At 40.5% G+C, this 17,484-nt stretch overlaps 2 protein-coding genes across 4 annotated transcripts in view; both read left to right on the top strand.

Annotated features, from left to right (window-relative positions):
- hipk3b (homeodomain interacting protein kinase 3b) overlaps positions 1-2,297 on the top strand; it is a 49,646-nt gene extending 47,349 nt beyond the window's left edge. For all 3 annotated transcript variants that reach the window (XM_028574334.1, XM_028574323.1, XM_028574344.1), the window contains exon 16: positions 547-2,297. In XM_028574334.1, the coding sequence (XP_028430135.1) occupies positions 547-1,011 (465 nt within the window). In that variant the 3' untranslated portion in view covers positions 1,012-2,297. The remainder of the gene's footprint in view (positions 1-546) is intronic.
- Positions 2,298-7,250: 4,953 nt separating this feature from the next.
- Positions 7,251-17,484, top strand: part of kiaa1549lb (KIAA1549-like b) — a 64,898-nt gene continuing 54,664 nt past the window's right edge. Inside the window, exon 1 of the mRNA XM_028578912.1 lies at positions 7,251-7,334. Coding sequence (XP_028434713.1) covers positions 7,265-7,334 — 70 coding nt within the window. The 5' untranslated portion in view covers positions 7,251-7,264. The remainder of the gene's footprint in view (positions 7,335-17,484) is intronic.

Raw genomic sequence — 17,484 nt, 5'->3', positions numbered from 1 at the left:
TCTGGGTTTTTACCGCAGTTTACGCCCAGTTTAGGGCCTCTTTCCTGTTTATGGCTTATGGTCAGCTCTGTGCGTTGCTGTGGTTGCTGTAAACAAACCAACCAGCCAACAGTTTGCAGGGCTGCAGACCCGATAAGAAGGAGAAACACAGCTACTTTTAAACATTATCAGAGACAGGTTTTTGGATATGCGCACACATCACAACGATGACCTTTTCAAGAAGCTGGTTGAAGGAATGAAAGAGGGAGGCTGCGTTCGCACCGTCCAACAAGTCCGCCAGCCCTGGAAAACTTTGAAAAAATCGTATTTTGCACGGCTGCATGTAAACAGGAATATTAGTGCAATATTCGCTTTCATTAGCCATTTAAACAGCTTAGTCAGAATATCGTCTTTTTCGGAATAAGGGCAAAAACCAGAATATTATGTGCATGTAAACGTAGTCATAGACATGTAAAAATGTGCACACAGCAGCATCTAGTGGCTCATAAAGTCAAAGTCTGTCGATGAAGATGGTGAATCTAATTAGCCAGATATTCTCTCCCTCAGGTGCAGCATTTCGGTTCCTGCCATCAGGAATGGAACGGCAACTTTGCCCACCGGAGACCACAGGCCTATATCCCCCCCACCATACATGGACACACATTCACCCTGTCCCACAGCAGCCCAAACCACACTACGGGCCCCCACCTTGGGGGCCACCCGCACACCCAGCCCACCTTACTGTCCTACCCCCCGCCTGGTCCTCTGGTCACAGCTGCACCCGTGGCCCACCTCCTGGCTTCCCCTGTAGCCTCCCGTCCCGTCCTCCAGCCCACCTACAGCATCTCCCACCCGGCAGGCATCGTGCATCAGGTCACAGTGGGCATCAACTCCCGGCTGCTGCCCTCCCCCACTTTGCACCCCCAGGGCCAATTCAAGCCCCTCTTTCCCCCGCACTCCTACATTGCCTCGCCCGCCTACGCCAGTTTCCCTCTCAGCCCCACCAAAATAAACCAGTACCCTTACATTTGAGCATGCCTGCCCAGGTACCCTTTATACCACCAGAGGGCTAAGTGAGCAGGGCATCTTAAACCACAAACATGGTTTTCATTTCCAAAACCATGGCACAACCACAGAGAAAGCACGCTATTTTTTGAATCATGTAGACTTGGGTGTAATTGAACTTCAAGCTTTAAAAAAAGAAAAGAAAAAAAGTGAGAGTTCCAATGATGGAGATGATTTGGGCAAAGAATAAAAAGGAAATAATGTATGAATGATTGAATGAAAGAATGAATGAATAGTTAAACTCACACTTAATGTGTTTTGCACATTTGATATATATCTTTGCATTGGATCTTCTACGAATACTCCTCAAAACAGGTAAAATAATTGGGGTGGTGTTGAATAGTTAGACTTTGCACCCCTGATCCCAGCTATTTTTCTATATTGCCTTCTTACGTGTGCAAGACACATCCATATTTGTAAAGCCATCCCAGTCTCTAGCTCTAGATCGACAGATGCACACGTTGTCCACAGTGTATGTTGTACTGCGTTTGAAGTATTTGTACCTTTTCGGTGTCTTTTGGTGTTAGCAATGTCATGTCAATTAACCGATTTATCTAGGGTCGTTCCTCACGCTGCATGTGGTCTTGCATGAGCAAAAATGTAAACGGAAAGATGCATAGACGTTGCTCTTATTGTTTGTGTCACAAGACTCGCTGCATTGTAAAACTGTCCCCAGCCATAGTGCCTTACATATTTGAGGTTGTTAATGTTACTACTTATATATGACTATATACATGAATATTAATGTACTGGACTGCAGCACTTGAAATTCCAATCAGTCGATGCATCCTATGTGTGAGTATATATATGCACACGTGTGTGTATATATCCTTGCATAGCCTGCATGGATGTGATGTATCGCGGATAGCGGTGCTTAACTTTTGGAGTCGGTGTATATTTCAGTGTGTAGTGAGTTACTTTTCTGTTCTTTCAAGAAGAACAGCATGCTTTGCTGTTGCGAATGCTTACCGTTTCATTAAAAACGTTCTTTTTTCCGTTCTCCCTTTCCCCCCAAATGAACTAGTGTACAAAGTGCAAGTACTGAGTATTGCTTAATATTTGATAATCACTTTCTATTTAGTAAAACTGTTATTATAAACAGTATTTGTACTGTTTGATGAAACTGCAATACAATCTAAATAGTCGTCGATTCGTTTTCTTTTCTTGTCTTCGTATTTTCATTTTGAGTGTTTTCACTTTGTTTCTTAGATGTTTAGAAGTGTGGTGGGCATGGCATTGATTAGGTAAGGAAAGAAATGCAAATTAATTCATGGTATGGAATTTTCTAAGCCTGAGCAAACCATGTAGTATTCAATATACACACATATATGGACATATATTATAGAGCTAGACTATTTAGTACAGATGCTTGATAAGGTGTGAGTTAATTGTGTGCAATTCTCATTTATGCATGTGTGACAAAGTTAACTTTTTCCCTTTACATTATACCATTTGTCAAAGGCTTAAGGCTTATCGGTGTCGACTGCTTATTTTATACATTCCGTCAGGGAGGATATATATATATATATATATATATATATATATATATATATATATATATATATATATATATATATATATATATATATATATATATATATATATCTATCTATCTATCTATCTCATGGTAGCACCAGTCTATATATATATGTAGATATGCTGTGTGTGCATTTTTTTTCCTGTTCGTTTTACTAGTTATGTGTGTCTTTTTTGTCTTTTATTTTCAAATGAAGTTGCTTGTGCAGCACCAAAGACTGTAATTCATTTCCTGAGCAAGGTAGCTATTCTGTTTGCATAGACCTCAGTTATACTGTAGTTGTAGAATGGGGTTAAATAAAAAAAAAAATTGTATTTAAAAAAAAAAAAAAAAACGGCCGAGGTTTTGTCTAGCTTATTGGGCAATTAATAAGTCGTATCATTTCTTTCTTGAATGTATCATAGATAAGCTGCTATATGATGATTGCCACTTCGATAGCTGTGAAATTAGGTGATTTCTCTGAGTTTAAACCCAGCGTTGCTATTTTTGTATAGGTCCCTAATTATCTGAAATAGAAGTGGTTTTGATTTTTTGTGTTTTGCGTTCATATTTGGAGTGTCATTGTAACTACTGTATTGCTGATGATGAACATTAGTTGCATTTGTTGTTTCTCGGGGTGTGTGTGTTTTTGCATCAGTATTTTATCCTTATTAACCTTTCGGGCTCATCACTGCATATAAATGATGTATCGATATAACTTAATTTTTTTTATGTTTTCATATTGACGTTTTGTACGCATCTAAAGCTGTAGCTTGCAGGATTGATTTAACTTTTTCATTGTACGTATATACGGTGTACTACCAGTACTCTTTTGTGTGTTAAATGAGCACTGTGAGATGCCAGAAAAAAATATCCATTATGTTCATTGAAAAGCTTCTGTAATGTTTCCACTAATTACACACAAACACACTCTCCACTAAGCACTCGTACAGGGTTAGGCTTGTGAGGGTTTGGGGTGATTTAGATTGTGTCCAAAAATAGTTTTAGCCCAATGTTTCTGTTCCTAAATAATGTTTTACAACTTGTTTTTCTGGATGAATTGATTTGAACAACTATTTCTCACAGCCTGTTTTAACTGTTCAATGTTATACCTGGCTAGAATATCAGTTTGTTATTCTAAACTGCCTTGTGTTCAGATCGCTCTCCCCTTTATGAGTGTCTCATATCAAAATGATATTTTGTCAACACAAAACTGTGGCCATTGTTATGTGTTCCTTACCGAAATTGACAGTGTGAGCAGCACTGTGTATGTGCCTTGAGCTTCAGAAAGTGAGAATTGAAAGTGAGAAAAGATGGTGATTCCTCACCTCTTATTTAAGGAGGAAGGCATATAATTCACTAAGAGTCTGTTACCGTATAGAGTAGACAGTCTTTTAACGGCCACACGACCAGGAATTAAAAACAAACACGCATAATAGGACTTCAACACGGTGTCATTCCAGGGGACTTGTACTCGTCTGATCAGCTCGTAGACACGACAGAGGACATGTACATGGTGGTGGTGCTCCTCTGGTTTCAGATAGCCGCCACCAGAGCCTCTCTGTGATAACACACACAATAAAACACACATACACCTTGAATGATATGGCACTCAACGATCTTTGGATAGTCACTCTGGCTAAACAGCAGATGCAATACTTTACATTGTGCGGTCATTGCACCACCAAGTGTTCTTAGATAATCTCCATGCTTTACATTTCCTTGCATGTACACCTGAGTTGTTTCACTTTGTCTGCCTAGAAGCTGTCTGCTTAGAGCAGCTTTTCCATCGTGCAAGTTAAGACTGAGCGGGAGTAACCAGAGCACCGTTTACAACACTGGCCTTTAAAAAAAATATATATATATATAAATAAATCGGAGAAGCCGTACTTTATATCCAGTCTTGATGTTGATCGGTGTTCTGGATGGAAACTGCTCTGGCAAGGAGATTATTGTGGTTTTTCTGCACAGTGAGTCATGAGTGCAATACTCCACATTTAAACACTGACATTGATATGGTTGTATGATCAATTTTTTTTTTTTCTAACCTGTACGCTTTACTGATCATATCGAGTATCATTTTGGGAAAGAAAGCGTATGGCGACAAGGCATGACTTTGGCAGATTAGTGCTCGAAATAGTTCCCAATAATAAGCATGTGAAATGTAATGTGTTTTGATTCCTCCAAAGGTATTCACCAGCAATGCGCCTGCATAAACTCTCCCATACTTGTTAGGAAAAGACGAGAGAAATCTTAAAACTTTTTAATTTCCCACACAATTGACATCTTAGTTTTATGGATCTTTTTTTTTTTTTTTTTTTTTTAAAGGTTTCATGTAACATTTAACAGATAAATGATTTGTAAAATTACTACTATTAAAGTTGTCACTTTGATATCAGAAAACAAATCCTCTGCTGCAGTATTATCCTTTAGAGATGTTTTAATTCAGGGTCTGTATTAGTCTAACTGTACTACTGTGTTACGCTTTGATTTTCATTTGGAGTTTTGTTTTACTTAAGCTCTTATTTTTCTGGTCATCTATCAATTTCAGAGTTAATTCACACTGCAAGTTATGGGATCATCCGTTTAGATTGCTCATCAAATAGACTTGATTATGAAATCTGAACTGTTACTGTTTTAATACCTGTAGATTTTTTGTGGCTTTGTTTTTTTGTTTAATTTTGCTTTTTCTATTTTGTGCTACACTAGTTTGCCATGTAGCAATTGCACTGTGCAATATTTACAGTATGAGGACTGGGAAAACTAACTCTATGGATGTGATGTCTCTTTACAGTTTGCGATAGTGTTTCCTCTCTAGTTCTCAGTGATTTAGGTGTGACCAAGCCTTCTCTACTTTGTCACATTAAGCGGGTTTTCCAGGTGACTCTTTTGGTGAGTGTCAAAATAAGACTTTATGGTGTATTATTGTTAAGATTCACTTTGAATTAAAAAAAAATCTATTGATGCAGCTCTTTTTGACTTCTTTTTTGACTTTTTTTCCTTCCCTATCACTGTATTGAACACTAGCTGATCATATTGCTTGTCCACCACATTCTCAAACAGTGACTGGCACATCATACTTCAGTGGTTTTCAAACTCAGTAACATGAGAGGACCTGCAACTGATGATTATTTTTTATTGATCAGATTGGTCAGAATTGTTGGGGTTTTATTGATCAAGAGCCAAAGGTGACATCTTCAAATTCCTTGTTTTGTATTTAAAACTCCAAATTTTAAATTTGTAATGATAAGGATGGCAGCTATGAATGATAAAAAAAAAATCAGCAAATCCTCACACATTTGAGAAACTGGAACCAAAACATATTTAGTATTTGTGTTTTATATATTTTAAGTATTAATTGATTATCAAAATAGTTGTGGATCCATATTCTGTCAATCATCTAATGGATTAATTGACCTTTTCTGCTCCATTGAAAAGCAAATGGTCCTGTTAACATTTAATGGCACAGTTCCATTATAACGGTCTGTGCAAACTACATCTGCTGATGAAGATAATTTGATATGATCGAAAGCTCCAGAACAGCTGCTACATCGACTTTATGGCGAGATCTCAAATCAGCAATACAAGCAATTCACTGTTCACCCTGGATTCCATGCAAAATAAAAAAAATAAAAAGTAGGCTAGGTCCATATAATTACTAACGAAATTATGCTATAGTTGTTTTTAATAATGTGATAGGCTATAGCTACACTTAAAGTCAATGTTATTTTAAAAGACGTTTGTGGTGAATTCTTGTCAAATGGGGTTTGCTTTATTTTCGATTAGCCTATAGTGTTTTTCTGAGTCTGTGCTGCCATCTTGTGGTGGTAAGGAAGAACAACAGCCGTCATTGGTTCTAGTCATAGACTGTGTTTCAGCATGTAGCGATTAGCCTACTGTATCCCTGAGGACCAGGACACGATTGTAGGCTAGGCTACATAAACTATGTGTTAGTGGAGTTAAAGTAAAAACTTTAAAGTCGCCCTTTCTGAATATTCATCCACCGTAGCTATGCGTGTACAAGTCTAAACGGTAACCAGCTTCATGTGGACTTGCGTGTCTGGCTTATTTCACCCAGCAGAGGTCGTCCTACGGACTGCTCTCTTTGACTTTCTCCCGACTATTAACAGCAGAGAGGCTAATTTGCTCAGGTTGACCAGGGGGGGTGTTTAGACTCTAAAGCAGTGACCCAGCAGTTTCCATATCCTTACATTTGTGGCTAAACGTCCCCCGAGCACACCCAAATGTGTGTCACCCATCCGGAGCAGGTCTGTATAAGGCAGTTTACCGCCAACAGCTAAATGTCAAACCTTTCGGCATAGTGTGCGCGCCTCCCTGCGCCACTCGGTGATGATGGGTGGACCGAGCGGAGCGATAGGGCGCATTTCTTAATTTCCCTTCAACGCCGCGTATACCCCCCACCACCCTCCCCGCCCCCCTTCCAGCCCTGGACACCACGACGAGACCGCGGGACCGCTTTGTTTCCCGTTCACGCACGAGGATTGATCCAATGTATTATTTACGACCGAAACTTCAGCAACTTATCCACTGGATATGGCTCCCGGTTTGAGGAGTGGGCGGACAGGTCACCCCGAAGTGGTGGGAGCCGGCGGAGCGGACCCCGGTGGGCGCCCGCCGCGAAGGACGGATGCCGGAGGAGAGGGGAGGTGTTTGAGGGCCAGGTGGCGAGCCGGAGCAGTGGGGATGCTTGCGAACTGCGCGCTGCATGTGGGGATGCTTTTACTTCTTGTCCGGTGCGCTTTGGCCGCAGAGGGTAAGCACTGAGCTATCTGCTCGAAGAACACAACATGCTGATGTGTTGCATTATAACCTCTGTCACATCTTAAGCCTACATTGGGAGTGACGTCTGTTGCGAGCTGTTGGAACATATTGGGTGGGAAATGGGTCTTTTGTTTCACACATGTAGCGTTTTGTAATCCGCACATAATGCTGTTGGGTGCATGATTCACATACAGGCTGTAGGCTATGGATGGCTTAATCTCATTTTCTAGGAACGCAAAAATGTTCCATCTGTGGTCCAGGCACCTATTGCTCTGTATGCTGTGACATGCAGTAGGCTGGTATTGCATTGCAATTTGCGCAGCCAGGGAGAATGTCCAAACGGCTATTATTCAGGATTCTTTCCCTCTACTGACCGCACTGACATGATATGTGGTGTGAGAGAAGGTGTTGTTGATGAGGTTTGTTTGTACGTTATGTAATTCTCTGCCACCTTCTAATCTTTCCACCTGACGCCAGCTAACTCTTTTGTCTCTGATCAGATTGCACTGCACATACCTTGAACCTCTGCAGCTGGACCCATTATGAGCCATCTCAATCTCAACTTCGTTTTTGCGTCTGAACTTCACTTCCCCTTTGTTCTGCAATAGGCATTTCATGTTGTATGAATTCCCATGCCAGAGGTTATTAAACGTCATTATTGTGTGTAATGAACTTAAGGGAGTTTTATTCACGGAATGCAATGCAGTCACAGGACAGTCAGTGTTTCAGAGCATCTGGGTCAGCACTAATGACACACAACTGTAGCCCACTGGAGGTCTGTGGGTCTCTGACGGCATGAGAGGCAGCTGGGGTAATGTTGGACAACATAGCTGCCCTTCAACCATGAACGCTTGAAGAAAAGGCTGCAAAAGGCCATTAGTCTCTGCATGTGCACTGATTTGGCTGCATCACCCTTTTTTCTTTCTCTCATGTGACTATTTATACCACCTCAGTGTGGATGGCTTTAACACAGCACAAAACAAGATGTTCTGTTCAAATGTTAGGTGTGTATATCTAACAGTACCTCCAGTCTGCAAACTGTGATGTAGTGGCTGTAGTCTCACCTCTGCTGATGCACTGCTACAGTAGCAGAGTCTCCTCCTCCTGCTCCCTCCTCCTTCTCACAGTCAGCACATCCATTCTTAAACACATGAGACCAGCAGCAGCAGCAGCACCTGAGCTATACAGTACATATCCCTGGCACAGAAGTACTCTTCGTTTTCACCTACAGTACGTCAGATTCTAGGGACAAGAAACTAGCACTTAGTAGTCTTTTGTGTACTGTAGATATACAAACTGGTGTACTGAGAATGAATGTTGGAGTCTGTGGCCTTTTACTGGTTGACTGTATGTTTACAATGGTCTGTGTGCCATCATTTTAGTAGTGTTACTGGTTTGAAACATGGAGGATTTACTCCTAGCTCCAAAAAATGATGCTGGGGTTTCTTACAGTCAATGTGTATCTTTGTGTGTATCTGGTAAGTTAGTTACTATTATTAACTGTGCACACAGGGACCTCTGCCCTTTCCTTAAATTAATCTCTATATATGGTTCATTAATGATTTGAATGTAATTTCTAAAATTTAGCTTATTCTTAAATCTCCTCCTTCCATGGTTCCTTATGGATCTTTAATGGGATACATTATTCAGTAAATTAGGGATGCACCCATTCTGATGCGCTGGATCAGTACGGGCACAGAAACTGACCTCATTAAATGGATCAGGTATCGGCCAGGATGTGACTGATGCACAATAAAGACTTCTTTGTCGACGCCATTATGAAAGTATGTGTGCTCATATTACCTTATATAAAACAAAAATCCAATGAGTCCTAAGCAGTGAGCTTTTTGAATAGGGAAAAAAAGAGAGCAGTGGTATTGGACTGATAATCAGCCTTAAAAATAAATATAATGATGACCAGAACACAATATGCCTTTGGGTGAGGAAAATCACATTTCAGGTTCTCTAGTAGATGTCCATCATATTGCATTGCAGAGTGGCTTCCGGCTTAAGAAAACCACACAATATGATTACCACGAAAGACAATAAATCATCAAATGATAAATAATAATACATTACAAAGTTGACGTTTACGCTGCTCCTCATCTATATCTCTTCACAATGTCATTAAAATACAGTCTGGCTTTGAGTTTCAATCACATGATGGCTGCTCCTGCACAGTGACTGAACTACTAGTATTGGTTGGGCTATACTGTTGCGTTTGTGTTCAAGTGTGTTTGTTTGTGTGTGTGTGTGTGTAAGGTTTACTGAATGAAAAACATCCTCATTTGCTGTGAGCTGGTAATATCCTGACTCATCCTCCTCCTCTTAATGTGTGAAACCAGTACAACACGTGGTTACTATGGGAATGCCAATTTTTGTGCAACAATAATAACCACTACCTTCAACAGCCAGCAGAGTAGAGGGCAGTGCAGGATCAGGGTGCAGTGTGGTGAAGCTTTTTCATGTAGTAAGAGTGATCTTTAATACACTTGCAGGATTTCTTGTCTAGTTTATGTCTTACCACAGCTGGTGAAATGATGCTCAGCAGCAGCTGGAGGACAGGCAGAAGAAGAAGTTAAGCAAAGGCATCTTTGGTTCTTCCACAATCAGATGACTTTCTTCTGACGTCAGCTCTGTTTACTCCTACTACCACACCAGTGCTTATATGACTGCTGACAGCGCGGTTTTGACGGGGGTTAACCTCACACACTTCTTGCTGTATAAGATGCTCTCCCTGAGCTGTTGCCGGTCAGCACTTTCTGCTAAGGAATTCATTGACAGAGACATGGCAGTAAGATTCAAAGCTATTTCCTATTTGCCATTCGGTTTGAGGCTTTTAGCCATAAAATGACTCTTAATGTGAGTCCATCAACGAGGGTGCTGCAGCACATCACAACATTCTCTGTGGTTTGTCTCTGTTTCTGTTTGGTGTGCTTCAGTATCTTGCAGTGTCTTTTCCCCCTGTCTAGATTAGCCTTTTTTTAAAGGCTGTCATGATGTTTAATGTTAAAATGACTTCCAGGAATTGATTTTAAAAAGCAGCAACCATGACTCACCCATGCTCTGGGTTTTTTAGGAGCACACAGAGGACACAATTTCCCTGATTATTTCCCTTGTTTTACCTCATTGCAGTGATTTAATGTACAACAGGTTAATTATGTTGTGGGTAAAGCATGTCAGGAGGGCTTAAGATGTATGTGGTGTGTGTGTGTGTGTGTGTGTGTGTGTGTGTGTGTGTGTGTGTGTGTGTGTGTGTGTGTGTATGCGTACAGTCAAGATAGATGGTGTCTCTTCAGGTGGAGCGTCAGCTGAGTCTTTCATTTGAGTCGTGATGCATCATTTGTCTTTGTGAACAGACAGATATCAAATTGAAAAGTCAATTTACAAAACCAGTGATTGAAAAGAGAACTATCATTGTTTATATTCTACTCACAGTCCTCCTTCTGTTTTCTTTTGCATTTTATGCCAATGTTTTGAAAGGGGGACTGTGGGAGTTCCCTTAAACATTATGCAAGAATTTGAGTGCCACAAATGAAAAGGGCAGAAACAAGAGTGTTATAAAGTAATACAAAAATATACATTAGTACTTTATATATTGGTGCTGGCAATCATTCTGAGAGGAGAGGAACATTCATTGTTATCCATCTCTGCTATCATCTCTGCTTCCATTTCTGTCAGACCTTTAAGAAAGTCAAAAGGTTTTTCTCCTTCACCACTGTAAACAAAGCAGGAAGCATTTCTATAACACATAGATGTAATGATAATATAGGCAAACAGGCTTCTAATTAGAATCTTGGACCATCTGCCTCACATTATCCATATTGTATATTGTATAGTTCAGTGCAATTAGGGAATATTGTGTCTGCGTGTGTGTGTGTGTGTGTGTGTGTGTGTGTTTTTCCCTCCAGTATCCCTCTGTACCTTTGCGCTTCTGTTCTTTCGTTTTTCTCTCTGTGTTTTGAATGTGTGCTGCAGGTTAATGGCAGACAAAGGCTTGGCTCTGCTGCTGCTTGAGAAAGGACAGCAGGCTGCCTGATTTATTTGGGAGACACTGTATAATACACCACACTGCTCCTCACAAGGCCATTGTTCATCACACCGCATCACACGGTAACTAACACGGGCAGAAGACGGCATGAGAGGCCAGATTCTCTGAGAAATTTAGGAATGTCCGATTCTGAAGAGCAACTTCCTATTATTTAGTTAAGATTGATCCCATCTTTTAGAATGAATATATAACAACTTGTTTTAAGAAGATTTTTACGAGAATTAAATGTGGCTGAATCAGACCAAGATTTAAATCTATGGTGTGCATAAATGAGCAAGACAGAAGAAAAGGAGAGAGAGGGGGAGATTTGTCTCTTCACAGATGGGGTCATCAGTCGCATTTAATGGTGTCACTGTCATTGTATCATATTTAGTTATTGTCTACTATTGTTATGAAAGGAAATGCTAAGTTTAGCTGTAGGCTTTGCATTTTCCCACAGATGCCTCTGTTGACTGTGGCATTTCAGCTAATCCCTTCAAACCGCTGGAGGAGGGAATGTGAGATCACTGACACATACAAACACTTCAAAATGTTTTGTGCTTAGCAGCTAGCAAAGTGTGCATGCGTGCACCCACACAAAGCATACAAGCAAGAAAGAATAGCTACTCAATAAATCCAGTTTGAAAAACAATCAATGTGTTAAAGGTGCTGTAGGTAGGATTGTGAAGATCCAGGACTTAGCCAAAGAATTTGAACATTGACAACTTCTCAGTCCCTCCCCCCCTTTCTGCTAAAGCCCAAACAGTCTCCTAAGCCCCTCCCCCCACAAGGAAGAATGAATGCGTGTGCATGAGCAGTGATTGACATGCAGTTAGACACCGCCCTAGAGCTGAAGATCTTTGCCCGAACCCGACGGGTTCGGTCGGGTTCAGGCTTAATTTCTATTATTTTTCACGGGCTCGGGCCGGGCTCGGGCTTGCGCTTCGGGCTGCATGGTAAATGAGCGCTCAAGTGATGCGTTTCGATTAGCGTGAAAATGGATCCTGAGGAGGTGAAACGGAGGCTGGTCTCTGGAGGACTTAATTAATTTCTATGTTCCAACTTCCAAGTGGCCTATAGCCTCCGTTATTCATGAATAAATGATGTTAAAATATGTATAAATTACTCATATTTTACGAAAGACAATGCTGTGTGCTTGTGGCGCAGTCTCTTTTTTTCTTTCTCTCCCTTTTCCGCCGAGCGAAGCGCGTGTCCGACACTCTAATGATGCTGATAGACGGCCTTTACAGTCGGGGTATAAACGGGTTCGGGCTTTTAAAAAGCTGTCAATCAAAATGTACGGGTCGGGCCTTTTCGGGCCGTACTTTTAAGGCCCGATTACAGCTCTACACCCCCCCTGGCCATCATTGGGGCATCTGAACAGGAAGCGGTGGATTTTTGCAAATCACACTACAGGCTGTAGGTGGTGCCAGAGAGCCAGATTTTCTTTTTTAAATTACCTGCTTTATGTAGTTCTACTGGAACATAGGGTCAGTTTCAGCAAATATGACAGAAAGTTAGTTTTATAAGTCTTACCTACTGCATCTTTAAGCTGCATTGCATTTACCATTTTTTTTGCCACTAGAGGGCAGAAGAACTATACAACAAACTGATAATCACACTTCCCTGCGAATTTTCATTTCCTAGGATGGCAAAGGCATCACCCGCCCTATTCTGACTCTGATTGGTTTACCCTGTATTCTTACCCTAATCCCAACCAATCTCACTCCTCATGCCTAAACCTAACCAGTCCAACCAACCAAGGCAACAAGTACTAGCCAATCAGAGGAAGAGTAGGGCTGGTCATGACTTTGCCATAGGAAATGCAAATTTGCACCCAGTGTAGGAAGATCGTTCTGTCTATAGCGGTTCAGGATTGGTCTTTTGTCAGCAAGCCGCTCAGAATGTAGTCTCTCTTTGCCAGACCTTCCCTCACAGCGCTGCGGAGGAGGGTCTGGCTAGTTCACACAACTTTCCGGGATGGGAGAAAAACTCTGGTTTATAGGCATTTCTTTAAACCAAAATCAACACACGTCATGGGCAGCGCTAAGCACCAGGCAGAGCCACGGTGCCTCTGTAGAATAGCCTCGGGAAAGAACTTGTTTTGGTGGAACGTTTGTATGTTCAAAAGTTGTTTTAATTGTGCAACAGAAAACTCAGATTGGACAGATAGTCTAGCTAGCTGTCTGGATTTACCCTGCAGAGATCTGAGGAGCAGTTAACCTTAGTCCTCATAAATCTACCGGAGTTTAAAATTCCAACACAAAGAAAGTGGAATGTGACGGACATCCAAACCGAAAAGAGTGATATCTGGTGGAATTTACGGCGGCATCGGAGCAATCCCGGAAGTGGAACGTCGTGGATATAGACTACTCAAAAGGCAATCGAAACATGAGGATTCATTAATAATGGAGATTCAGCCGTCTGTTAAAACTGGATGACATTTAGTTAATCTAAATTTAGTTTTGTAGAGTTTAATCTTTCATTTAATGGTATTTGAGGGTTTGGCATATTTTCAACATATTAGACAGATTTCTTGGCAAAGGCGCTTACGAATTAATTATTTACCTATAGCCTATTACAATGTAACATGCTGGTTTACAAGTGAGGTAGTAATGCCTGCAACCAGCATTTGTCTATACAGTAAATTTGTGGCTGTATAACAAAAAAGAAATTACCTTAAGCTAAAGAAGCTAAAAATCTGCGTAGAGCTTCAGAGTTAGTTGATAATTCTTTGTGGAGTACTTTTACTACAACAGTGTTTCCTCTATGTTCATTTTGTAGTGGCGGCCCGCCATGGCAAAATTTCTGCCACCACGGTATCAGAAATAGGGCTGTACAGAAAATGTAGTCGCAGTTGCCTTTTAAATTATCCTGCCAACATAATCACCCCCCCCCCGTTGGCTGCTGCTCACATTGCAATTTAACAAGTAGAACTATTCAGAGATTATTTGGCCCGTCCAGTTTAACTCCACATACTGTTGTGTTGATGTAGTTTATTGTCAAAACGTTCACTTTCTTCCAAGTCGACTATTAAATGAACAGTTCCACCAAAAACGTCACCGCGGTGGGTCCGTTCTAAGTGTAGACCTGTTTTAGATGTTAAGTGCCCTATAGTTCCTCAAAAGATACAGTTCAGTGTTTCCTTTAGGATTTTTTTTAGCAGTGGGGGCGGGTCCGAACCCCCCACTATTAATTACTTTATCTTAATGCAGTGTAACTACTTCAGCATGTAAATAATGCACCTAAAATACAAACGTTCTCCGACATGCACTCTTAACAATGCAGCCCTATTTCTGATACCGTGGGGGGCAGAAATGTTGCCGTGGGGGGCCGCCACGGTCAAATCAACATAGAGGAAACACTGCAGTTCAATCATAACTGAAAATATGCCTCATTGTTTGTGAATAGAGGTGATTAAATATATTTGTTTGTGTTGCAGCGAAATGTCAGTTCCGTTTCATACGTAAAACATTTGGCGGGGGTAAAAAAATAAATCCTAAAGGAAACACTGTACAAGGAACCACATTGCATGTAGACATCTGAGTCAATGTTAATATAGAAAATTACCAATGAATGGTGTATTGTTACTCTGTGACCCCTTTTTTGGTGTGAGAATTCTCATGACCACAACTTTCACAGTATTTTCATATTGTCATGTAAATGTGAGTATGCCCTTCTTTTGTGTGCTCTAATTGGATCGTATAGAAATTGGGACTAGGCTGGCATAATTCATTTTCTATCGACTTACAATAGAACCATGCACCATGATGATATGTTAAGTTTTGTGTAACATGTAAAGAATATTTTCTCAGATTTAATGCATAACAGTGTAACAGTTTCTTTGCACCGATCATCTGTTTTATCATTGCCGTATAAATATGCGGTATCCCATGCCATATAGTGATACCCATATATCAATGTCAGACAAGTATTCAATTTTGTAATATTAGTTTTGGAAAGAATTTATTTATAACAAACGACAACATCCCTGCATCGGTCTTAGACATTGCTCACAACTAATTCAGCGCATGAAGTGACCCCATGTATTGTCCCCTGCCCCAGGCAGAGAGCGGTTGTTTGTAGTATATTATGTCTCTGAAACATCAGTGTCCCACTCACAGTCTACAGAGAAGCCTTTGATTTTACATCCCAGTGACATCACAGATTTGGGGGCTCGCTTGGTGATTTCTAGTTTAAGTGAGGCAGGTTTAGAGTGGAGCGTCAGTGAAGCATCAAGCGTATAGGGGAGCTGAACTCGGAGAGCATTAAAGGAAATTATGAAGTTTTAAAAGCCTATCCTATTAATCAGTAATCAAGCTGTCTTAGGATTTTAAAGATGTTCCAGTTTTAGTGCTTATACTTACTTATTGAGTGACATTCACAAACTAAACTAGGGTATGTAATGTGAGACATACAGTGCTGCAATTTGAATGCAAAGATAAAACCTTAAAATGTGTCATACCTTTTCAATGACAGACTATTCTTTTTGATGAAGAGGAAAATGTTCATGCAGCCACACACACACACACACACACACACACACACACACACACACTCATTTGCATATTCATAAATCTATACCATGAAGCATTTGTTTGATTTATGCCCTTATTTTAATGTGCTGAAGTCCCCTCTTATGTCTTCAAATGAGACAGGATGTTCCCCACAGGCTATTTCATTAGTGGGATAATCCGAGTGTGTGGCTCTACTCCTGCTGGAGAGCTAACCCGTTGCATACACACAAACAAGACCTTTATACATGCTCCAGCTCATACCCATGTCTATGCAAGTGTCAGAGTTTGGATACCTTATTCAAGATTCACTTTATTCATATTAGTCATCATTCGTACTACTTCTCAGGGCAAGTGCACAGCAGAACAAAATCATGGCGCAACCAGCTCATGAATGTAATGAATAAAAACATTACATTCGTTCATGATTAGGATTACTCTGTCCCATAGACTGTATACAAGGTTTGTCCTCATAGACTTATTCGTGTGTGTGTGTGAGCACATTGTAAGTTGCTGCAGACAGGGAGCATTGCTTTTGTAAATTTTAATATTAAACATTTTTAAATTGTGGAGCGACTATAGTGGATGTTCAATTTGTCTCTTAATATCAAGTGTATTGGTTTAATATACAGTATTTGAAGCTGCAAATACAGTAAGACCTGATATATTGCACAAAGACCTAGAGCTCAATAATTTAATTACAACAATCAATGTCTCAGGTTTTCATCTACCAAGCAAACAAGCAACCCAAGTTAACAATTGTACCGTACAATATCAGTGAAATGTAGTTTAGAGCTTGACTGTGTGTTTCTGTCTCAATGTCACTTTGTGGCCTGTGAAGGTCAAAAGTGTGTCCGTAGGATTAGATCATGGTACTTCTACCTCATGTCATACATACATCTCAGTAATGATAATGATAATGATATCACCTAGGAGACAGGCCTCTCCTTGACAGTGGACGTCATTACGAGTCATGGATGGGACACATTAAGTCGTGCGTGCTAAACGTTGTAGAAAGCAGGGATAGGGAGTTCAAATTAGAAGAATGACAGAATATGTAATTCAAGAAGTAAGTCTGTAAGGAAAAAGGGAAAAGTATGCAGCTTAGGGTTGATATGAACAGGCAGACACTTTTGGGAGTAAGAGGTAGATTCAAACTGATGGAAGAAAACTTGTATCTATCACTCTCGGGTAAGAAGAGTTTCAATATTTAAAACTGTGTATCAAAAACCAAAACATCAAGGCGCTTTGTCTTGTTTGTCTTTCTTCTCCTCTCAAGTGGACATGAAAAAAGGCACACAAAAAATAGAGTAAGAGCACATGAAAAAGATCCAATTATTTTCATTTCATATGTCAATTTCCTCAAAGAATCACTGGAAAAACATCTTACCTTTTTATATGTACACTTTAATTCATATGACACCATAGATGCACATCAGAAAAATGTCCCCATTCCTGTACTGATCTGTCCTAGTTCTCATTCTGAAAGAAACCTGCTCAAAGGAGGCTACCTTGCCTTTGCTGGATAAACCATTTCTGAAAAGATGGCTACCGGGGAGGCATCCTCTTAATAGTATCTGCGTGCTCTCCATTAAACT

The sequence above is a fragment of the Perca flavescens genome, chromosome 1 (genome assembly GCF_004354835.1).
Source record: "Perca flavescens isolate YP-PL-M2 chromosome 1, PFLA_1.0, whole genome shotgun sequence".
In the NCBI taxonomy this organism is placed as follows: Eukaryota; Metazoa; Chordata; class Actinopteri; order Perciformes; family Percidae; genus Perca; species Perca flavescens.
Note: the sequence above shows the minus strand (reverse complement) of the source record. Positions and strands in the feature narration are given on the sequence as shown.